General features: G+C 46.4%; 1 protein-coding gene across 3 annotated transcripts; it reads left to right on the top strand.

Moving 5' to 3' along the window:
• The first annotated feature begins 2895 nt into the window (after positions 1–2895).
• HERPUD1 (homocysteine inducible ER protein with ubiquitin like domain 1) lies at positions 2896–15542 on the top strand. Of its 3 annotated transcripts, none has more exons than XM_017502673.2 (8): positions 2896–3527; positions 6782–6859; positions 6951–7022; positions 8547–8677; positions 11072–11194; positions 11700–12050; positions 13822–13927; positions 14786–15542. In XM_017502673.2, exons 1-8 carry the CDS (start codon positions 3129–3131, stop codon positions 14948–14950), a joined length of 1425 nt encoding a protein of 474 aa, XP_017358162.1. In that variant the 5' UTR covers positions 2896–3128; the 3' UTR covers positions 14951–15542. The 3 variants fall into 3 exon arrangements, with proteins under 3 accessions (XP_017358162.1, XP_017358161.1, XP_037585238.1); XM_017502672.1 differs by having other exon boundaries at positions 6948–7022; XM_037729310.1 differs by lacking the exon at positions 14786–15542 and having other exon boundaries at positions 6948–7022; positions 11700–11893; positions 13822–13901.
• The last annotated feature ends 9201 nt before the right edge of the window (positions 15543–24743 follow it).

The following is a 24743-nucleotide window of genomic DNA, read 5'->3' as shown; positions in this document are numbered from 1 at the left end:
TTTCTACTAAAAATTCAAAAACTAGCCAGGTGTGATGGCCCACGCCTGTAGTCCCAGCTACTTGGGAGGCTGAAGCAGGAGAATTGCCTGAACCCTGGAGGTGGAGATTGCATTGAGCCGAGATTGTGCCACTGCACTCCAGCCTAGGCAACAAGAGCAAGACTCCATCTAAAAAAAAACCCCCCCAAAACAAAAAAAAAGGTCAGAGCCTTCTCAGCAGACCAAAACCAATCACAGAAAACTGTGTGTGGGGACAATTTATTTCCAAAGTCCTCAACCTCTCATCTTAATATGAAGACAGCTGAGAAAGAAACCACCCTAGGCCGGGCGCGGTGGCTCACGCTTGTAAACCATCCACTTTGGAGGCCAAGGCGGGTGGATCACCTGAGGTCGGGAGTTCAAGAAACAACCCTGTATTCTGTGTTATATCAAGGTTGACTATTGCAGGCTGAATTGAGTCCTCCAAAGAGATGCTGAAGTGCTAACCCTCAGTACCTGTGAATGTGGCAGTACTAGAAAATAGGGCCTTTGCAGATGATCAAGTTAAGATGAGGTTACTAGTGTGGGTCCTAATCCACTACGACTGGTACTCTTCTGAAAAGAGGAAATGTGGACACGCAGCCAGCCATGCCCACAGGGAAGATGATGTGAAGAGACCTACACAAGGAGAACCCACGAGAAGATGAAGGCAGGTTGGGTGATGCTTCTATATGCCAAGGAACGTCAAAGAGTGCCAGCAAACCACCAGGATAGGAGAGGGGCCTGGAAAATTCTCCCCGAAGGCCTCAGAAGGAACCAACCCGGCCGACACCTTGATCTCAGACTTCCAGCTTCCAGAACCAAGACAATACATTTCTGTTTCTTCAGCCAGCAGTCGCCAACCTTTTTGGCACCAGGAACCAGTTTTGTGGAAGACCAGGGGTGGGGTGGGGGGATGGTTTCAGGATGACCCGAGCTTTACATTATTGTGCACTTTATTTCTATTATTATCACATGGTAATATATAATGAAATAATTATACAACTCACCATAATGCAGAATCAGTGGGAGCCCCGAGCTTGTTTTCCCACAACTGGATGGTCCCAGTGGGGGATGATGGGAGACAGTAACACCCAAAGTATGAGGCTTATGTTGAGTCTATTCATTTTGGTGGCTGTCACTGCAGAAAACCCTGCTTCGCAGAGACAGGATGTTGCAATAGGCCAGGCGTGGTGGCTCACACCTGTAATCTCAGCACTTCTGGAGACCAAGGCAGGTGGATCACTTGAAGCAAGGAGTTCAAGACCAGCCTGACCAACACAGCAAATCCCCATCTATCTCTACTAAAAATACAAAAAATATATAGCCAAATGTGGTAGTGCATGCCTGTAATCCCAGCTACTCGGGAGACGGAGACATGAGGCACAAGAATCCCTTGAACCAGAGAGGCAGAGGTTGCAGTGAGCCGAGATTGTGCCATTGCACTCTAGTCTGGGCTACAGCTTTAGACCCTGTCTCAATTAAAAAAAAAAAAAAAAAAAAAAAAAAAAAAAAAAAAAAAAAAAAAAAAAAAAAAAAAAAAAAACAAAAAAAAAAAAAAAAAAAAAAAAAAAAAAAAGGATGTTGGAAATGGAAGCAGGCTTTTCAGTGCCTTTGTGACCATCTCAGGATTCTCTGCCTAGACTTTAATCCAGAACATGTGGAGAGCTGAAGTTGTCTCAAACATACTTTGAAGGCCACCAGATGCAGCTGTACAACTGAAGTACATACACTCACTTGCCACTATAAAGTCTGCCACAAGATGCAGCTTGTCACTTGCCACTCACTGATAGGGTTTTGAGGTGAGCCTGCAAGCAATTGATTTAGGATGGTCTCTGTGCAGTGAAACCTCTCTGCTAATGTTAATCGATCTGCAGCCACTCCCAGCACTAGCATCACCACCTCAGCGCCACTCCCATCATCAGTCAGTAAACTCCTGTACGGAGCACAATCTAGTTCTCTCGCATGCACAGTTCACAATAGGGACCGTCTCCTATGAGAATCTAATGTGACCTGATCTATCAAGAGGCAGCGTTCAGGTGGTAATGTAGCGATAGGGAGCAGCTGTAAATACAGATGAAGCTTCGCTGGTGGCTCACCTCCTGCGGTGCCACCTGGTTCCTAACAGGCCAGGGACTCTTAGGGGTCCGTGGCCTGGCGGGGGGCTGGGGACCCTGTCTTAACCCATCCAGTTTGTGGCACTTTGTTATGGCAGCTGCAGCAGGTGAACAGGCCCACCAACCAGACCAGGCTCCTTCTGTTACCTTCCTGCCCTTGCCAAGCTCCTGACAACACCTGAAAAAACAGATGTCCCAACGGGGTTGGAACAAGGAGGGGGCCGGGGCAATGTCAGTTTTGTTTTTCAACTTTTTTTTTTCCTACAGAGGAGGAGGGAATGCCTACAATAGAGAGGCCTTTGTGGTCCCACTTCAGGAATGAGCGAACCCTGCCCTCCTTGTCTCAGCCCCAATAAAGGGTGCATGTGTATCTTATAAAGTGATGCCCTTTTGGGAGGGACTCCCACTGTGAGCAGGGCTGTGGCTGACTTGTCAATCATCATAAAGGTGATGTCCCAAACGTGCAAGTCTGAAGCCCGCGGAAACTGGCAACAGCTGCCTGGATGCCTCCATCCTCCCAGCCCAAGGAAGATCGGGCCTCGCTCCTTCGTTGTCCTTCTTATGAGCACGTGATGTTCTCCTGGGTGGACTTGCACACGGGTCGCCCACCTGTTCTTTGAGGGTCGGGTGGAGGGGCTTCCCCTGTAGGACGGGCTTCCCCCGTAGGTTCCATGTGGGGCCACCTGAGGCAGGAAAAGGGGAAGTGGGCACTGGCACCTGGGGTGAGAAAGGGCGGGGGTGCAGCTTTGTGAGGAAACAATTTGCAGAGACTGCTAAACTGGGGTCTGCTGGGACACACCACTCCCCACCCCCTGCCTCGGGCGCCCTCAGTCACCCGAGCTGGGGGCCCCGCAAATCTCAGGCCAAGGCCCCGCGCCATCCGCGCGGTCTGCAGCGCACCCAAACATGGCCGCCAAACCCAGGTTCCCGGGGCGCAGCCGAGCCTCAGGGTGACGCAGCCGCGGCGGGTTGCATCAGCCCGCGACCACGTGCATGGTCCGCCCTCTGCCTCCCGGGTCCGGACGCCGATTGGGCCACGTTAGGACAGTGTCTCCGCCTCAGCCAATGGGCGGCAGCCACAGAGGGTTCTGTCCGCAGAGCCGGGCGCGGGAAGCCTATAAAAGGCTCCCGAGACGGGGGCGCGCGCCCCAGAGACGCCAACAGTCGTTGCGGAGTTTGCGGGCGGCTGCGACGCCGCCTGCCTGGCACCTCGGAGCGCAGCTGAGCCCCGACACAGCCGCCGCCATGGAGTCCGAGCCCGATCCCGAGCCCGTCACGCTCCTGGTGAAGAGCCCCAACCAGCGCCACCGCGACTTGGAGCTGAGCGGCGACCGCAGCTGGAGCGTGGGCCACCTCAAGGCCCACCTGAGCCGTGTCTACCCCGAGCGTCCGGTGAGAGCCGCCCCAACTTCCCGCCCCGAGGCGGTGGCCCCCAGCCCTCCGCTAGGGACGCCACGTCCGCCTGCCCTGCCCTGTGGCCTCCCCTCCGCCGGCCTCCCCCAGACGGCTGAGTTCGCCCGGTCGGTCACGTGCCCCAGGGCTCTGGTCTCCCCTTCCCTGCCCCGCCGCCGCGGGCGCTCCTCTCTTGCCCAGGGACCGTCACTAATCAGCAGCCTGACCTTGGGCGAGTCGTTTCACCCTCCAAGCCTGCTTGCCCCCTGCGGTCAGGCAACTCGGTTTTCCTAACTGGGCTTGCACCCAATGGCTACGAGTAAGAAAACGTCCGTGCTGCAAAATGAGGGTTGTGAACGCAGCCTTCCCGCGGGGAGAGAAGTGGGCAGGTGCCACCCGGGGCCGTGGCTTGAGAAACCTGGGGCGCGCCCAGACACTGTGGACGGAAGGCCCCACACCCAGAAGCAGGACGTGGCTCTTCCCCTCCCTGTCCACCTTCCGCCGGGCCCCTCCCTGTCGCACTGGACCGCGCAGCCGTTGCCGAGTCCCGGGGTGGAGCCCCGTGCACTTTCTGGCCAAGAGCGACTGATAAGGGAAGCAGGCAGGAGTCGCCGTCAGTCTGGTTTTAGGACGGCAGCCTCTCGATTATTAGCGAGACTTCCTTGCTTTGTTTTGGTTGACACATCTGTCAGCCTCACCCTTAGCACCGCCTGCCCTGGCCGCCACGTGATGAGGCTGTAAGCTGGCCCTTCCTGTATTTACTTTCTGCTCCGATATTATGTAAGTGTCAGCAGTGTTCTTCACTGCCCACGAGCATAATTCTCCATCACACAGGAGAGGGCATCCAGGCAGGAAAAGATCGTGTAACCGTGAGTTCCAACTTTTGGTTGGAACTCACCTGTGTCTGTTTTTGTTCCATGTGGTCAAGAAGGTAGAAGTGAGTTTTCCTTCTGAGTTGTTATTTTGAAATTTGCATATTTATTTAGTAAGGGTGTATTCCATGTCCTGTGGAATTCACCCGGGTACACTTTTCGGTTTCACCAGAGCTGCGTCCAGAAACTGGGTGGCTGTGTTGCCATGAGAATGTCTGTTGGGTACACAAATTGGTGCAGCAGGTGTTGCCTGTGGTTGCATCACATGGTAAAAGGCAGGGTTTCGGAGAAGGGTTTTTTTTTAAGGGCTTGCTTTGGTGAGGGACGCCACTCCCATCTCTTCAGTCTGAAGACCTAAGATTGTAAACAAATACCTCTCAGGTATACAAATTTGTATATTAGGGCTGAAACATATTTATCATTTGTTTCCTGTGGTAGAAAATGGTATACTGTGAGAAGCCCTACTTTGTAATAGTTGTGCTTAATTTTTTCTCAAATCGGCCATCTGCGTGAAGACTCAATGTCAAGTTAGGCCTTTAAAAGGGGGAAAATAATTCAAAACCACTGGCAGCTGTGGTTTTCAAGCCTTTTCTAGCGGTTGAACTCTGTAATAAACGCAGGACCATACATATATAATAGATACTGTTTTACAAATTCATGTATAAGCATTTACCTTTAAAGTTCTCACCTGTCAGTGAGAAAAATGGTGAACACAGCATTCAGTATATTTTGGTTTAGTTACAGTGTCAAAAAGTCCTGATGTATATGGATAAGTAGATGGACTTTTGGCTTTGTTTGTTTTAAACAGCTTGCTTTAATTATCTCAAGCTAGTTGGCAGGAACATCTTTATTCCAGGTTTTGCATAATCAGTTATCCTGGCAAGAGTAGATTTACACGTTGCTGATCGCCAATGGATAGATTATATGTTAATATTTGAGGCCATTACTTTTAAGTACAGTTTAGAAGTTTCAAAGAGATTTTTTATTTTTTTATTTATTTTTGTTGTTGTTGTTGTTGTTTTGAGACGGAGTTTTGCTCTTGTTACCCAGGCTGGAGTGCAATGGCACGATCTTGGCTCACTGCAACCTCCGCCTCCTGGGTTCAGGCAGTTCTCCTGCCTCAGCCTCCCGAGTAGCCAGGACTACAGGCACACGCCACCATGCCCAGCTAATTTTTTTGTATTTTTAGTAGAGACGAGGTTTCACCATGTTGACCAGGATGGTCTCCATCTCTTGACCTAGTGATCCACCCGCCTCGGCCTCCCAAAGTGCTGGGATTACAGGCGTGAGCCACCGCGCCTGGCCTCAGAGAGATTTTTTAAATGAGATTTGTATAAAAGAGTGTGCATGTGCAGTCCCTATGGCGTTAAAATCGCTGATATGGAGGGGAAGAGGGTTTGGAATTGTGACACTGTGGCAGCAGATGACCTTGGACAAGTCAATTTTTCAGACTTTCCCCCCTTAAAGTAAGGATACTGAATCTCACAGGGTTGTTGTGTATAATGTCACCCACACACCATTTCCTCTATAACTGCATTTGTATGCCAAGAAATCCTCTATGAAGGCTTAAGTTTAGAATAGCTTCATATTATTTTGGGGCACTGCTAGGTGGTTTTGGTGAAGGCTAGCCTTGGGAGTACTCTGAGTTTTTTCTGAAACCAAACTCAGCTGCTGTAGGAGCCCTGTTTGCTGTTTGTTGTTGTTATGAAAAATCAGTAATGAAAATCAGTTTACCTGGGAGTTAAGAAGTATGTTGCCCTACATAGGTTTGGACTGGAGATAATTTACCTTTTTTTTTTTTTTTTTTTTTGACTCACTCTTTCACAAGGCTGGAGTGCCGTGACACAATTTCAGCTTACTGCAACCTCTGCTCCTCAGTTCAAGTTGAGATAGAGTCTCAGTCTGTCACTCAGGCTGGAGTACAGTGGCATGAGCTGGGCTCACTGCAGCATCTGCCTCCCGGGTTCAAACAATTCCCCTGCTTCAACCTCCCGAGTAACTTGGATTACAGGTGCAAGCCACCATGCCCAGCTAATTTTTGCATTTTTAGTAGAGGCAGGGTTTTACCATGTTGGCCTGGCAGGTCTCGAACTCCTGACCTAAGGTGATCTGCCCACCTTGGCCTCCCAAAGTGCCTGGATTACAGGCATGAGCCACCGTGCCCAGCCGATAATTTGCCATTCTGTATTTATTTGCATGTTAGAGACCAGTTAGATACTTTCTAAATAGAAGTTTTGTATATGGAGCCTTTGAAAAAGTTTTCCCGTGATGCTGGGGGGAAACATACATATTCAAATTATTTGTATAAAACAGTTTATTCTGTGTTTGGGAACTTCTGGGAGTGAAATGCTGACCTTTGTTACTCTTTCTTTCCATGATCAGCATCCAGAGGACCAGAGGTTAATTTATTCTGGGAAGCTGTTGTTGGATCACCAATGTCTCAGGGACTTGCTTCCAAAGGTACATCACTTAAACATTAATTTCTGAATGTTTTTAAGCACTCACCAGGTTAGGTTCAGGTCCTTAAGTACCTTCTTTTTACTTTTAGCAGGAAAAACGGCATGTTTTGCATCTGGTGTGCAATGTGAAGAATCCTTCAAAAATGCCACAAATCAGTGCCAAGGTGTGTCTGCTTCTTCATGATGATAACAGTTTGCATCATTCAAACTTTTAAGGGATTAAGAAGTTTGATAAAACTGTTATTGAGAGACTGTATGACGTTATTACCAAGTAATATTTTCATTCTTTCCTAGGAATTAGAAACTGTATTATCAACACAGTGACGGGTTAATGTAGCAAATTGTTCCATTAGCACTGTAGTAGAAAAGTGGAGTTAGGAGTTACATATTGCACTATCTTCTGGGATGTGATTTGATCTACGGTTACTTCGTATCTAGATTACTGAACTAACACTAATTGGGTTTTTATTGAATTTAGCACATAGGAGGTTTCTTCAAAGGAACCATTAATTTTTTTTTTTTTTTTTTTTTGAGACGAAATCTTGCTCTGTCACCCAGCCTGGAATGCAATGGCATGATCTCTGCTCACCACAACCTCTGCCTCCTGGGTTCAAGCAATTCTCCAGCCTCAGCCTCCAGAATAGCTGGGATTATAGGCACGTGCCACCATGCCTGTCTAATTTTTTGTATTTTTAGTAGAGATGGGGTTTCACCATGTTGGCCAGGGTGGTCTCAAACTCCTGACCTCGTGATCTGCCCACCTTGGCCTCCCGAAGTGCTGGGATTACAGATGTGAGCCACCACGTCTGGCTGGAGCCATTAATTTTTATAAAGAGTATAAAAGTGAATATATTTCCTTTGGAAATTTTCATTGTAATTAGTTGGATAGGAAAAGGTCAGAGCCTTTATCAAGTGATCAATAAAGAATTTTTCTTTTAAGTTGGTCTCACTGTGTTGCCTAGGCTTTTCTCAACCTCCTGAGGGCAAGTGATCCTCCCACCTCAGCCTCCTGAGTAGCTGGGACTAGAGGCATGTGCCACTGGACCTGGCTCTAAAGACTCATATATGACAGACAAAAGCATTTATTTTTCATTTTACAATGTTTATTCACATATACGGTATTAGTATTCTAATGGAGTGATGCATTCTAAATTTGTATTATATTTCCTAAAATATCTGAACAGAACATAGGAAATTCCCTATTTTGCCATTATCAGATCTAACAAAAATCTTAAAGGCACTTTATCGTTTCATTTCCATATACTGTAATTTTTAAAAGATGATCAAAAACAGTATCATACCAAGACGGACTTGTATTGGAATACTATTTTAGAAAGTTGTGGGCTGGGTTATATTTATAAATCTTGTTGGTCAAATTTCTGCGATGAGCAAACTTAACAGCATTATCAGAAAGCTTTCTCACCAATGATAACTTCATTGGAAGATTTTAATGAAAGTGTAGCATAGTTACTCTAGAGAAAAATATGAATACTTTAGTATCTGTGTTGAAAATTGTGTTGACTAAATGTCAGAATATTTTTTACAAAATGTTGCTTCTATTTAATATTGTCATGTTCAGAGGTGGAGGGTAGGAGACATAAGCCATTGACAGCAAAATAATTTTTTTCGCTTGATTTCAGACAGTTGCATCAGCTCCTTTTTTCTGTGTTCATGTTACACTTATTTAGGTGGCTGAATCCACAGAGCAGCCCACTGGTTTTAATCAGGGACAGTATCCTGGGGATTCCTCAAATGATGATTTAAGGCAAAGGGAAGTTTTTCGGAACCTTTCTTCCCCTGGATGGGAAAACATCTCAAGGTGAGCGTTATAGTAACTTGGACTATACAACATGAGTGTGCCTCATTTGCATCAATTTAAGAATAAGGTGTGTTTACATGTATATAATCAGAACTTTTAAATGTATAGAATTTTGCTTTATAAATAGCTTCACTTTAAAGAGCTCATATATTTAATATACAGACTTTTAGCATACACAAATTTTTAAAGTTGGCAATGCATGTATTGAAAAAAGAAAATGTAGGCGTTTTATCCTTCCATTGTGCTGACCACTTGGTTGCTGTCATGATAGGAAATGAGTGCTGCTGCAGGAAAAAACAGCTGCTGTAAGCATTGTGCAGCTGCTTTGCTGAGTGGCTTTGTGCTTTATTGTAACAATGGGTGACAACAAGGGAGAGACTGTTTAAGAAGTGTTCCTCCAAAGACTTGGGGGCACTAGGAAAATTGGACATATATTTATAACTACTAAAGCTTTTCTTTAGAGCAAAAGTCGGAACTAAATGCTCTGTTATTTGGATTTGTATAGCTCTTAGAATACCTTGTTTTATGAAGGTACTTTAGGGGAAAAAATTCGTTAACCACAGGTTGAAATTCTGTAACTCTCCAATTACCTGTCCCCCTTTTCCTAGAAGTTTTTATATGCAATATTTTCTAAAGCCAGGTGTTTTAGGAATTCGTTTATTTTTTTTCCCCTTAATGGAACTTTCAAATATGCAAATATACACAGCAGTGGGGACCGTATAATTAATACCCACACCATCCACCCAGGCCTAAGAAATAATGTTCAGAGTTTTACCATATCTCATCTATTACCCTTTTCCTTTTTTTTTTTTTTTTAAGTTTTTGATGGTAATTCCCAGACATCATTTCATACTTATATATACTTCAATATTTAACTTTAAGGGCCTTTTCATTATCTTGTGTATCTAGAATGCCATTATCAAATCTAACAAAAATCTTAAAAGCACTTTATCATTTCATTTCTATGCATTGTAGTTTTCTTAAATGATGAAAAACAGTGTCATACCAAGGATTACCTGTATTGGAATACTATTTTAGAAATACTCTGTATGGAATTTAGTTAAAAGATTGTCAGTCCGGGTGCGGTGGCTAAAGCCTGTAATCCCAGCACTTTGGGAGGCCGAGGCGGGTGGATCACGAGGTCAAGAGATTGAGACCATCCTGGTCAACACGGTGAAACCCCGTCTCTACTAAAAATACAAAACATTAGCTGGGCATGGTGGTGCGTGCCTGTAATCCCAGCTACTCAGGAGGCTGAGGCAGGAGAATTGCCTGAACCCAGGAGGCGGAGGTTGCGGTGAGCAGAGATCGCGCCATTGCACTCCAGCCTGGGTAACAAGAGCGAAACTCCGTCCCAAAAAAAAAAAAGATTGTCAGCATATAAGTTGGATAATTATTGGATAGAAAATTATTGATTAGAAAAACTTAAAACTGCGTCCGTTATTCTGATTCAACTATTCTTGAGAATTGAAGGCCGTATTTGACTCCCTGAATTTCACCATATTTAAACTTGATTTCATTCAACAAATATTTATTGAACAGCCAGTACATATAACTTTGCTTAAGGATACAAGCTGACCTGCAGGAATGGCCACATAACCAATTCCTGATCTTCCGGCAATTCTATTATGACTTCAATTTTGTGATGTGCTACCAAAGAAGTTCACTGTGTAAGAAGCACAAACCCAAAGATGGCTCGCATACACCTGCCTGACAAAGTTGAGGGCTGTGTGGCATGATTAAAGAGGCGTGCATTTGACATCAGACCAGCTCTGAAATCCAGCCCTGCTACTTATTAGCTCAGTGACCTTGTGCAAAGCCCCTGTCTTCCCTGCGCTATACTTGGGCTCCACTTGTAAAAATCTCCTTCATGAGATTGCTGTGGATCTAGCAGCCTGTACAGGACCCCAGGTGGTCAGTATGCATGCACAAGTGATGACATGCACACATCACTATAGATTCAGATCTAGGGAACAAGTGGCTATTGGGAAGATGGGAGAGACTTCCTTCCGGAAAGACTGGGAGAAATGTGGCTTTTGAGCTGTTCTCTAAAAGATAAACAGTGGGTTGAGACCTGCAGTGAGACTCAGCAAGTCAGAAATGGTTGGGATCTACTTAACCCGAAAAGGTGGTTTATATATCTGTGCACTAAGCAAGCAGCTGGCAAGGGCTGCTGTTTTCCTGTGGGATCAAACCATGGTAGGAGGGCTGTGTTATTCGGCAGCTTCTGTGCTGGCGGTACATGGGTGCCTCATATAGTCCTTACCATGTAACTGCCATAAATCCCGTTGTTCTGTCTCTTTGATTTGAATTAATGATTTTAATTTAAACTTAGTTTTCATTTGTTTATACTCAACCCACTCAAAATGAATGTTTTTAAAAATCTATGTATAGGCCTGAAGCTGCCCAGCAGGCATTCCAAGGTCTGGGTCCTGGTTTCTCCAGTTACACACCCTATGGGTGGCTTCAGCTTTCCTGGTTCCAGCAGATGTATGCACGACAGTACTACATGCAATAGTGAGTCCTTCCTGGCATGCTGGGTGTGGCCAGGGCTCCTGGGAATTGAGGGAAATTTTATCCAAGTTATCTGTAAAGTTCAGAATGGAGGGATGAATGTATTTTCATCAGTCTGCAGAGTCCTGCTCTGTTTGGTCTGTGGGTGGAGTAGAGTGTAAATGACAACTGCTACCTGATTTGTGTATTAAAGAGGATGCAGTTTAGTTACTTTATTTAGAACATGTTACTTTCTTTTCAATTTGTGAGGATTTTAATTTGCTACTGTGCCATAATCTTACAGTGGCCTTGATGTTTAATTCTAGGTGAAATTCACCATGTGGCTTCTCTTAGAAAAGGAATTTATAGATTAGTAAGGAAGTTCTTCACTAAAAGAAAAATGCATATCTACCTACTTAAAATTCTTAACAGTAAAAGACTACTGTGTAAATAAGGTTATGAGAGCCACAGACTTCACGGTGCCTTGCTCTTTGCTCAACAGTATCTGCCTCTATCATTTTTATTTTAGTTTAGTGGCCACTGCTGCATCAGGGGCTTTTGTTCCACCACCAAGTGCACAAGAGATACCTGTGGTCTCTGCACCTGCTCCAGCCCCCATTCACAACCAGTTTCCAGCTGAAAACCAGCCAGCCAATCAGAATGCTGCTCCTCAAGTGGTTGTTAATCCTGGAGCCAATCAAAATTTGCAGATGAATGCACAAGGTGGCCCTATTGTGGAAGAAGATGATGAGATAAATCGAGATTGGTTGGATTGGACCTATTCGGCAGCTACATTTTCTGTTTTTCTCAGTATCCTCTACTTCTACTCCTCCCTGAGCAGATTCCTCATGGTCATGGGGGCCACTGTCGTTATGTACCTGTAAGTAGATGGTTTCTGTGATACGAATTACACTATACAGTGTTCACACTAAATGCAAATTTTGCTTTTTTTTTTTGAGACTGAATCTCGCTCTGTTGCCCAGGCTGGAGTACAGTGGTGCCTCCATGAATGGCTAATTTTTGTATTTCTAGTAGAGATGGGCTTTTGCCACATTGACCAGGCTGGTCTCAAACTCCTGACCTGAAATGATCTGCCCACCTTGTCCTCCCAAAGTGCTGGTATTACAGGCATGAGCCACTGCACCTGTCCAGATTTTGCTCTCTTTTGAGCAGTCTCAGTTATTATAAGAGGAGGTATGTTTAAATAGTATGTCATTCTGTGTCCGGGTGCAGTGGCTCACATCGGTAATCCCAGCACTTTGGGAGGCCGAGGCAGGAAGATCACATGAGGCCAGGAGTTTGAGACCATCTAGCTAACATGGTGAAACTCCATCTCTACTAAAAATACAAAAAATTAGCCAGGTGTGGTGGTGCATACCTGTAATCCCAGCTACTTGGGTGGGTGAGGCAGGAGAATCGCTTGAACCCAGGAGGTGAGGCTGCAGTGAGCTGAGATCGCACCACCGCACTCCAGCCTGGCTAACGGAGCAAGACTCTGTTTTAGAATAAATACATAATAAATAGTATGTCATTCTAGCACTTCCAGTACAAAGAATTCATGGCTTGGTTGTATTGTCCCCTGAACATATCCTGTATTAATATAAGAATATTCTCTAGTTCTCTAGATAAGTCACCTTACCTTCTAGGCTCATGAACCACAATTATGTAGCCATACTGAGGCATGGAACAGAAATTTGTATTTGTTTTGAATAAGAACATATTTGCCTTTATCAGTCCACAGCCGCTTTCCAGGGTAAAGGTCAGGCACTGACTGTTGGCATAGCCCTGAAAGGCCAGGGAACCTTTACAGACCTGACATTTGACTTTAGCTGTGGCCCAGAGTAGTGATTCTCACCCGGGGATGGTTTTGCACCCTCTCTCCCCAGGGAACATTTGGCAACGTGTAGATATTTTTGGTTGTCATATCTAGGGACGCGGTCCTGCTGTTAATCTAGTAAGTGGAAGCAAGAGTGCTGCTAAATTTTCTACAATGCACATGACAACTCCCACAGTAAATATTTGGCTCAATATGTCCCTAGCACCAAAGCCGAGAAAGTCTGGCTTAGAGTGATGGGTCTTTGTAGTTGAAACTAAAAGAAGAAATTTCTCTTTATAGTAAAAAATGGATTTTTAGTTTTTAAAAATAAAAGAGGAAATAATTAGAATATAATGAACACTCAAATACCCACAATTATTGTTAATATTTGTTATATTTGTTTTAAGGCTTGGGATTTAATTGGTTTCTTCAAATAAAATGTTAATATTTTCTGTAGTCTCTAGAATCACATATTTAAATGGCAAATGTAGGTTGTCATTATGTTGTATATAGTTACAGGTGTATCTCCATTCAGGTTTTCAAGAGTAAGGTTTAGTTCATATAAATAAGCATCTATTGAGCACATACTATGTGCCAGGTGCTCTCTATATTGCTGGGTATACAATGATGAATAAAACACAGTCCCTGCCTTCAAGGACCTAACAGGCTGGTGAGAATGTCTGGGAGACAGTATGATCAATTGCTTCTGTAGATGGGTCTTGCAGTGAGCTTAGAATCGGGGTGCTGCTGTGATTAGAGTTGGGGAGCCCTGGATTCTTGAGTAAGTCTCACTGTGACATCAGCTAAGATGGACTTTTATATGCTTCCTTTGAAGGCATCACGTTGGGTGGTTTCCGTTTAGACCAAGGCCAGTTCAGAACTTCCCGAATGATGGTCCTCCTCCTGATGATGTAAATCAGGACCCCAACAATAACTTACAGGTACGGAGCCTCCCCCAAAGCCCAGGCGAGCTTGACGTGATATGCCAGGCTCTCAAATTCTTAACCTTGAGATTTCCAGCTCGTGGTTTACCATTTTATTGGGCTAAATATTTCATGATTTGTTCACATTTCTTCTTAGAGCAGCAGTTATTTTTAAAACATCAAATGTATCATCACATTCTATCACATGTTTTTGACATGTGGCAATTTGCATTTTGGCTTAACGTTTTTTAAACCCACTATTTTGAGCGTTCAGTGGTCTGTAACTTTGTGTTATACCATAGGAACTGGTATGATGTGATTAACTACTATTTTATTAATAGTTGAAGGCCAGGCACAGTGGCTCACACCTGTAATCCCATCACTTTGGGAGGCTGAGGCAGGTGGATCACCTGAGGTCAACAGTTCGAGACCGGCCTGGTCAACATGGTGAAACCCTGTCTCTACTAAAAATACAAAAATTAGCTGGGCATGCCTATAGCCCCAGCTACTAGGGAGACTAAGGTGGGAGGAGGACAGAGGTTGCAGTGAGCCAAGATCACACCACTGCACTCTACCCTGGGTGACACAGAATAAGATCCTGTCTCAAAAATAATAATAGTTGCAGAACTAGTTGTTTTCATTTGCTCCGATATTTGCTGCCAGGAGTATTCAAAACTATGAAAATATCAACAAACTTGTGCTGTGGAAGACTGAGAAAGAGCCCTATCCATTCTAGGGCATCATTCCCTGGGGTCCTGGCTACCTGGCTGCCTGGCTACCTGTACCTATGGGGCAGAGCTACGCTGGCCTTCCCTGACATCACTTGGTGTTCATCACGGTCCTGATTGTTTTCCCGTTGTGTTTCATTACCTGTAGGAAGGCACTGATCCTGAGCCTGAAGACCCCAACCACCTCCCTCCAGACAGGGACATACTAGGTGGCGAGCAGACCAGCCCCTCATTCATGAGCACAGCATGGCTTGTCTTCAAGACTTTCTTTGCCTCTCTTCTTCCAGAAGGCCCCCCAGCCATCGCAAACTGATGGTGTTTGTGCTGTAGCTGCTGGAGGCTTTGACAGGAATGGACTGGATCACCTGACTCCAGCTAGATTTCCTCTCCTGGATATGGCAGTGATGAGTTCTTAAAAAAACAACATGGATGATGATATGCTTTTGTGATCAAGCAAAAGCAGAAACGTGAAGCCGCGATACAAACTGATGAACAAAAAATGCCCAAGGCTTCTCATGTCTTTATTCTGAAGAGCTTTAATATATACTGTATGTAGTTTAATAGGCACTGTAAGTAGAAGGCCTTAGGTGTCGCATGTTTATGCTTGAGGAACTTTTCCAGATATGTGTGTCTGCATGTGTGTTTGTACATAGACGTCATAGATGCAGAAATGGTTCTGCTGGTACGATTTGATTCCTGTTGGAATGTTTAAATTACACTAAGTGTACTACTTTATATAATCAATGAAATTGCTAGACATGTTTTAGCAGGACTTTTCTAGGAAAGACTTATGTATAATTGCTTTTTAAAATGCAGTGCTTTAAAGTGAGGGGAACTTTGTGGAGGTGAAAACCTTTGCTGGGTTTTCTGTTCAATAAAGTTTTACTCTGAATGACCCTAGCAGAGACTCCTGTCCTAGCGGTTTCCTCTGCGTCTGTTTTATCTAGGTAGTCAGCAGTTGAGTTGCCGGTGTTTAGCCTGAATGCTGCTTTTTTAAAAGAGGAGTTTTTGTGCCAGTGAGATGATCAGGTAAGGCCATGAAAGTTTTTGTTTTTCTTTTTCTTTTTTTTCGAAATGGGGTCTTGCTTTGTTCCTCTACCAGAGTACAGTGGCTACTCACAAGTGGCATGGTAGCGGGCTACAGCCCCAAACTCCTGGCTTAAGTCGCCTCCTGCCTCAGCCTCCTGGGCAGCTGGGACTACAGGCATGTGCCATCACACCCAGCTTGAAAGTTTTAATTTACTAACAATGTGTTTTCCCCCATTTCCTGATTTAAACAGTGCTGGCTTATGTAGGAACCCATCAAAGTTAAATTCCCCAAATTTAAGGTCAGTGGTGTTAAGTACTTTCCACCTTGGCAAATCTGCAATAGTTTCATGTGCTCAAAGGTTATGCTTGTGTAAGCTGAGCTTAAGTTTGTGATTTTAATCCTTTAAGTATTACTGTGGTGACTAATTTTTTTTTTTTTTTTTTTTTTTTTTTTTTTTTTTTTTTTTTTTTTTTTTTTTTTTTTTGAGATGGACTCGCACTCTGTCGCCCAGGCTGGAGTGCAGTGGCACAATCTCAGCCCCCTGCAACCTCTGCCTCCTGGGTTCATGCGATTCTCCTGCCTCAGCCTCTCAAGTAACAGGGATTACAGGCACCCACCACAACGCCTGGCTAATTTTTTGTATTTTTAGTAGAGACAGGGTTTCACATGTTGGCCAAGCAGTTCTTGAACTCCTGACCTCAGGTGATCTGCCTGCCTCAGCCTCCCAAAGTGCTGGCATTACAAGCATGAGCCACTGTGCCCAGCCAGTGACTAATCTTTAAAGCAGTTTTATATATTTTCATATGAGTAATGTTATAGGTAGGTGTTCTTCTTGACAAAGTAAATCTGCCTTTTGTATCATGGTTGTGGTCATTTAAACTCTTATTGGAAACATTGTTTACATAAAATAAACATTTGTTTACATAAAATAAACACATTCACTAAACGACTCATAGCAAGACGCTAGATAGGTACAAAGATATGTCCGGTTATGCTTTCAAAGCCACTGAGATCCTTTTGTAAGGAGTTAAATAGCAAAAAGTTTCAAATAACTGTGTGCCTCTAGAACAGAACTATCAGAAGGCAATAACTGTTCACAAATGAAGAGATAATTTGCTTCAAGGAAGAAATGATTTGTAACTAGAGTAGGTATAGAAATGATGGGGGGGGTGGAAATGAGGTATGAAATTACCTCTCTAGCTCAAGGAAAGAAGGACGGCAGCAGGAGTAAAAAAGCTCAGCCTCAAGACGTGCTCTTCCTGCCAAACAGCTGGATTCTGCACATGCTTGGGAATCAGGTCCTGCTGGTTCAGGAAAACCAACATTAAGAATTCCCAAAGTCTTGGGTGGAAAAGCCCATTGCTTTTCAGAGGCAAGGCCATTACGATTTGGCAAGGGGCCCAAGGCCCCAGGCAGCTGTGGTACCGTCTGTTTCTAAAGGAGTGGGGGTCTCACCCCCTGAAATGTCAGTTTGTAGATTAAACTCTGGGTCCCTCAGGCCCAAAATAAACAGTGCCAGGAAGGTGTCCCTGAACAGAGCTAACCAGGGTTCAGATTGGTGCCCATCCCCACTGGGACAAACGGGACTCAGTTAAAAGCCTAAGACGGCTGACAAGGTGTGACCTGGCAGAAATTAAGTACTTCCACCACAGCCGCTCAATGTGGCATGATCATGGGCCACACACCACTCTAAATACGTAGGAAATTATTGGTTTGGGCCTTTATTATTAAGTAGCAAGTAAGTAACTGAAAAAAACCCAGATTTCAGCTCTGACTATAGCAGCTTTCTACGTCTGTGTTTTTAAGGCGCAATTTCTTGAATCCTAGTTCTGAAGAAGAAACCCCCCCCCCCCCCCCCCCCCCCCCACAAAGTGAGCTTCATGATCAAGTACATTTTGGAACCCTCAGGCTGATCCAAGTTGATGGATTTCTTCACTGCAGGGCTTCTGGGGCCTTTAATATGCCTGAAGCCGAGACTTTCCCTTCCTGAGAACAGCCTAGCACTGATCCATGTGCCTCATTTTGGGAAATTCAGTAATGAGTTACTAAATCAGCACCTCTTTTGGCATTCTACATAGCAAACATACTTTGTTAGATGTGACATTTTACACAATAAACAATGGAGATAAACTTTCAAAAATTTATTTTTGGCTGGGCGCGGTGGCTCACGGCTGTAATATCAGCACTTTTGAGGCTGAGGCAGGCAGATCACTTGAGGTCAGGAATTTGAGACCCGCCTGGCTGACATGATGAAACCCCGTCTCTACTAAAAATACAGAAATTAGGTATGGTGGCAGGTGCCTGTAACCCCAGATACTCAGGAGGCCAAAGTAGGAGAATCGCTTGAACCCAGAAGTGGGAGTTTGCAGTGAGCCAAGATCATATCACCACACTCTAGCCTGGATTACAGAGAGAATCTATCTCAAAAAAAATTATAAAAGTAAATGATTTCTTTTTTATTTTTACCAGTGTTCTACATGTTCAAAGAAACTTCTCTGGTAACCAAGTATAGAAATTATCCATGAAAGTATAGTCTTATAAATACTCTTTACCCAGCCAGGAGGGAGATGAGAAGCCATACCTGCCTACAGTCTGACAGAGGGGGAGGCTCCAGGTCCCCTGGAGAATCCCTGGTTTTATGTAATAATTACTTGGTCCTTTTCAAAGTACTTGGATATGTGTGGGATAATCTCTTTGTTTTACCAGCTAGCCCTGCAATCTAGGTGTTCTTCCGTTTTGTAGAGGCTTGCAGAGATGAGAGACTTGTCCAAGGTCTCAAATCCCTAACAGGCAGACCTGAGACTAGAAATACTGCCTCTCAGGCAGTGGACCTCTTTTGCAATATTTTTAGCCGTCATCATGTGCCAAATATGGCGCGGGGGCCAGGAGACAGAATGGTGCATAGGTTGGGTGTGGCTCCTGCCCTCTTGGGTCTTATAGTTGACTGTGGGTGGCAAGTACCACAGTGATGGCAGACAGGCGTGATGAGTACGAGGATGAGGAAGTAACACCCGCAGCCCCGTCCCAGTACTCCTGTGCAGGAATGGAAGCATGCCACCAACGCGGGCTGCAGGGTGAGCAGCAGTAACAGGCAGAGAGAGGAAGAGAGCTTGGCCTGTGCAAAGGCAGAGGGGACGTGGTGTGGGAGGAACTGAAGAGAATTCCACAGGAGTATGAAGAGGTAGGGAGATTGAGACTGGAGAAAAGGGGGAGCCGGGGGTGCTGATCATACAGAGCATTGAAAGCACAGCACTCTTCAGCCTCGGGTTCCTCCACGATTGGAGGCTGAGCGTGAGTTCAGAGGAGCTTGTGGAAGTCACCCAGTCAGGCCCAGAAATCCTGCAGTACATCCCTTCCATTACCCCTGTCATAACTGGGAGAAGACACCACCCACATGATGCGGGGGGCAGTGTAGGCATGAGCCAGCACCCACACTGTCCCCTACATCTGTCCCCCTTGGCTGTATTTTAGACATCCACTCTCCCTAGAACATTGTAGTCAAACTAAGCAGTGTTACGTTGGCTGGTTGCTCCCAACTACACTGGACAAAGTGGAGAAAAGAAAGGATGAGCTCAGGGTTTCAACTCCCAGCTCAAGCTTTGTTTAAAAGCTGCTGTGACTTCCTTAGAAGAGACCCTTACCTCCTGTAGCTGCAGGGTCGAGATTTCTGAGCTGAAGCGATCTGCCTGCCTCAACCTCCCAAAGTGCTGGGATGACAGGCGTGAGCCACTGTGCCTGACCAGGGCTGAGATTCATGAAAAGGAAACCCAAAGTCTCATCTTGCACGTGGCTGAATTATGACGCAAACCCAATTCCCATATTCCAGGCTTGGAGGGTGTCTTCAGTGAGAGGGAGGGCATTGACTGGAAAAGAATAAGATCCTGAAAATTGGAATGGGAACATAAGGGAAGATTCCAATAAAGTTGGGGACGTTGAATCCTTAAATTCTGTTGTGTTCTCTGCCAGTAGAAACTACTACTACTCATGCCTACACTGCCTTCCCATCTCTGGGTCCAGCTGTGTAGACAGATTTGCAGCGAATGTGCAGGTGTTATTTCCCTACCCTCATACTCATCACTCTTTCTTTTTTTTGCGACAGAGTCTCACTCTGTCACCCAGGCTGGAGTGCAGTGGTGCGATCTTGCTCACTGCAACCTCTGCCTCCTGGGTCCAAGCAATTCTCCTCCCTCAGCCTCCCGAGTAGCTGGGATTACAGGCACGCACCATGGCGCCCAACTAATTTTTGGATTTTTTGTAGAGACGGGGTTTCACCATGTTGGCCAGGATGTTCTTCATCTCTTGACCTTGTGATCTACCCGCCTCAGCCTCCCAAAGTGCTGGGATTGCAAGTGAAGCCACCACAGCTCGGCCTTTTTTCTTTTTTTTGAGCCGGAGGCTTGTGCTATGGCCCAGGCTGGAATACAGTGGCGCAATCTCGCTCACTGCAACTTCCGCTTCCCAGGTTCAAGCAATTCTCCTGCCTCAGCCTCTCAAGTAGCTGGGACTACAGGCACACACCACTACACCCAGCTAATATTTTAAAAATATTTTTAGCAGAGACGGGGTTTCACCATGTTGGCCAGGCTGATCCTGAAATCCTGACCTCAGGTGATCTGCCCTTTTCTGTTTCCCAAAATACCGGAATTACAGGAGTGANTAGCAGAGACAGGGTTTCACCACATTGGCCAGGCTGATCTCAAACTCCTGACCTCAAGTGATTCACCCACCTTGGCCTCCCAAAGCGTTGGGATTATAGGCGTGAGCCACTGTGCCTGACCTCATCACACTTTTTAACCCTTTGAGAAACTACGGCCTTCCCTGAGGTAGCTGCCTGGCAGGGTACTTCTGATTCTTCTTAGATCCTACGCCTACCCCTCTTTTCTGGACCTATAACTAGACTCCAGTCCCAGCAGGCCCCAGAGAGAAAGGTTCACACTGTGACTCATGAAGAGGTGTGCTACACACCAAAAGAACTGCATGATTTTTCCAATTTATACAGACAAATCCAAGAGATATGTATGAGAGTAGATACTAAGTGTGTGAGATCACAGAAGGACCATAGTGTTGGATCTGGCCGAATTTAGTGATATGAGCCCACGAAGCAGAGATTCTCAACTCAGTGAGTTAGCATTGTTAGAAAGGCTCTCACTGGTCGGTCGGTTGGTCGGTTGGTTGGTTGAAGCATGGGCCAAAAGGTAGGTGGCCTACACTGTTCCTTATTTTGTTGTTAATATATTTGTATATTCATATACAAACTTGTCTGCTATGATATCTAATACATATTATAGATATAAAACAAATCTTTAGCCCAGGCGTGGTGGCTCATGCTTGCAATCCCAGCACTTTGGGAGGCCGAGGTGGGTGGATCACCTGAGGTCAGGAGTTCGAGACCAGCCTGGCCAACATGGTGAAAATTAGCCTGGCATAGTGGTGTGTGCCTGTAGTCCCAGCTACTCGGGAGGCTGATGCAGGAGAATCACTTGAACCTGGGAGGTGGATACTGCAGTGAGCCAAGCTCACAACACTGCACTCCAGCCTGGGTGACAGAGGGAGACTCCATTAAAAAAAAAACAAAACCCCATGAATCTAGGTGTTGCTGTGAAGGTATTTTGCAGATGTGATTAACCTGCGTGGACCTCATCTAATTATCCGAAAGGCCTTAATTACAAAACTCAGGTTTCCCCAAGGACAGAGCAGTTAAGCCTATTGCCTGCAGCCTCAGCTTCCGCCTGAGTTTCCGGCCTACCACCCTACCCTATAGCTTCAGATGAGCCCAGCCAGCCCCACAATCACGTAGGCCAGTTTCTAGAAGCTAGTTAAGGAATACGCTATTGGATCTGTTTCTCTGGCGGAACCCTGACTGACACAGGATCTGGCTCCGGAGGTTGTGAGGTCCAGTTCCTTATCCCTGTGTAGTGTATTGGCCAGTAGGGGTGGGAGTTGCTTCCAGCCAGGCTGTGTCATTTGTGCAATATTGTCGACACTCACCCATCCGCTCCTGGGGCCCCACTTGCTGCAGATGATCCGCGTCCTCATGGGCTCTACACCCTGGCGGGTCAACAGACACTACGAAGAAACAAGTGGACATAAAATGACAAGTGCCAGGATACAAAGCGTGGAAAGGAGAGGGGATAACGTGGCACGGGACATTTTAGAGTGCGGTGCTTCCGACGCCAGGAGGGTGAGTGGTTAGACAGTGGTCGGGGAGGGCCTCCGAGGAGGCCACACCTGAATGATCAGCCAGAACAAGCCAAGCAAAGATTGGAGGAAGAGCCTCCCACACGGAAAGAACTGCAAGGACAAAGACCCTGGGGCAGGAATGAGGGTGTGTGTCCTGCGCGGTGGCAGGTGTCCGAAGCGGATCCCAGAAGAGCTGTGAAGATCAGGCCCAGAAGTGGAGCCACAGCATGTAGGGCTGGAGACCCTCAGGAAGAAATGCGATGTGGTTGAGATGGGATGGGAGCCACTGCGGCGCCGTGAGGCGGGGACAGCAGAGTCTGATGCTGTGTACTTCAAGGAGGTGGAGTTTTATGAAGGAAGAGTGAGGAGGCGTGCAGGAGGAAGAACAGCCCTGCTGAGACCTGCAGGGAAGGCAGCAGACCCCAGGTCAGAGCATGAAGGTGGAGGGAACGTTCCAAGAAGCGGGAGGGGGAATGAATAAGCACTCGATGGCTGATGACAGAGGGCAGGGTGGAGGGTGCGGGGCCAGGGAGGGCTGCACAGAGCCCTGGGAGGGTGAGCTGTGTCCCTGGCTGGCTGGGAGGTGCCTCCTCGAGGTGCTGCTGGGGGATACACTGCAGGGAAGGGCAGCAGATGTGGGGCAGGAGAGCTGGTGTGAGCTCCTGTCATGGGGCCTGGGGGAAGTCACATTGAATTCCCACTTCCTCATCATAACACAGACCCTGTGACATCTAAAACCTGCTCTGCCTACCACACAGGAGTCACAAGGCTGGAGTGAAATAATGGAGTGCTTTCCCAGAGTGGCACACGGGGGATCCAGAGATGGGTGTGTAAAACCATTTTAGCTGGAAGAACCCTTTTTTTTTTTTTTTTTTTTTTTTTTTGAGACAGAGGCTCCCTCTGTCGCTAAGGCTGTAGTGCAGTGGCAAGATCTTGGCTCACTGCAACCTCTGCCTCCCAGGTTCAAGTCATTCTCCTGCCTCAGACTCCTAAGTAGCTGAGACTACAGGCACCCACCACAACATCTACCTAATTTTTGTATTTTTAGTTGAGATGGGATTTTACCATATTGGCCAGGCTGTTCTCAAACTCCTGATGTCAAGTGATCCACCCTCCTCAGCCTCCCGAAGTAGCTGGGATTACAGGCGTGAGCCACTGCACCCAGCCAAAAACACTTGATTAGAATAGCATGCTATTTTTCAATGTATTAGATAAATGTATTTTTCCATTTAAAGTGGGGATATAAAGTTCACCTTTAAAATCCATGTAAGTAAAAAAGCCAGTCTGTTTAAAAGGTTAAGTAAATAACAGTCTAGGGTAGATGCAGAAAAGACAGAAGTCATGACCGTGGTTCCTGAAGGATTAAGGCTATAGGAAACACTGAATACTGAAAGCTTTGTGAATGTAGAGTCCACTAAAACTTCTTTTAAAAAATGAGGTGAGTACCAACATGTTCAAGTGTGTGTATTTAGGGTAGGTGCTGTGGGCATATGGGTGCACCTGTGTGTATCTCACAGGCAGGTGTAGCTGGGGGCTTGTGTGTACATAGTGTATGTGTATCTGTGCACATGTGCATATCTGTAGCCACATGCATCTCCGTGCACATGTGCTCATAGGCTCTCTGCAGCCAGGTACAGTGGCTCACGCCTGTAATCCCAACACTTTGGGAGGCCAAGGCAGTATGGATCATGAGGTCAGAAGTTCAAGACCAGCCTGGCCAAGATAGTGAAACCCTGTCTCTACTAAAAATACAAAAAATTACCTGGGCATGGTGGCAGGCGCCTGTAATCCCAGCTACTCAGGAGGCTGAGGCAGGAGAATGGCTTGAACTCAGGAGATGGAGGTTACAGTGACCCGAGATCACACCATTGCACTCCAGCCTGGGCAACAGAGCAAGACTCTATCTCAAAAAAAAAGGCTCTCGGTATGTGTGTGTGTGCATTGGTCTGTCTGGACTGGCGTGTGGGAAGAGCATATTAGATGTGTGCACATCTTGAGTCACTACTGTTAACAGTGACATAGCATGTGTGTAGAAATACCTCCTTCTCCCCAGCGCTCAGCATTACCCAGTGGGGCTGAGCTATGCAGGAAGCTGAGGGCTGGCAGGTCACCAGCCGCCAGAGGGCAGAGGATGGCTGGTCAGGGGCTGCATCTCTTCTGGTCGGCAGTGGCTTCTCCCAGGCAGCCTGGGGATCTGCTCAGCTCTGCGCTGGGTCAACAGGGCTGCCTTGAGCCTGACACTGGAGGTCCTCTGGCATCCTTCTCTGCCCCTTCCCCACCTCCCCTGACCTCCCCCACCCAGGCCTCTGCTAGACTAGACAGTAGCCCCTGGCTGAGGCTTTCTGAGAGATCTGAAGCTCCGAAAGCAGGCCTGTTGCTGGAGAATGGGTTGGGACCTGTGGCCAACCGTGGGTGATCTCATGGGGTCCTGGGAGAGCGGATACTCCTGGCCCAAGTGGCCTGGGTCCTGAGGTGCTGGTGCCTGGGCCTCTGGTGACAGGCCTGACCTAGATACTTCTGGCTCTTCTGTAGCCTGGGCTCTGTGGCTCTGACTTTGGGTCCTCTTTGGGGTGCCTCCTGGCTGTCTGTCTCCTCTGCTGTCAGCTCTAAGCCTGTTCGGAATAACACGAACACTCAGGCTCCTCCGTGGCTGTGGGGAGTGGGCTCTCTGAGGTTCTAATGTGGCCACAGGAGGGGCAGCTGGACCCTGGAGCCCTTCTGCTCAGATGTCCTCACGTCCCGGGCCACCATCTGCTTCCTGCCAGCAGAAACGGGGAGGAGCACCCAAGACCAGCTTTATGGTGGCAGTGGTGACAGGGGTGATTAGCTGCCATCCTCGGTCCTCTTCACATCCCTTCTCTCCACAAGCACTTAGTGAAGTGCTGCTGTGTGCCGG

Source organism: Cebus imitator, unplaced genomic scaffold, assembly GCF_001604975.1.
Source record: "Cebus imitator isolate Cc_AM_T3 unplaced genomic scaffold, Cebus_imitator-1.0 Scaffold297, whole genome shotgun sequence".
Classification (NCBI taxonomy): domain Eukaryota; kingdom Metazoa; phylum Chordata; class Mammalia; order Primates; family Cebidae; genus Cebus; species Cebus imitator.
The sequence above is the reverse complement of the archived record's forward strand: the minus strand, read 5'-3'. Positions and strand labels throughout refer to the sequence as shown.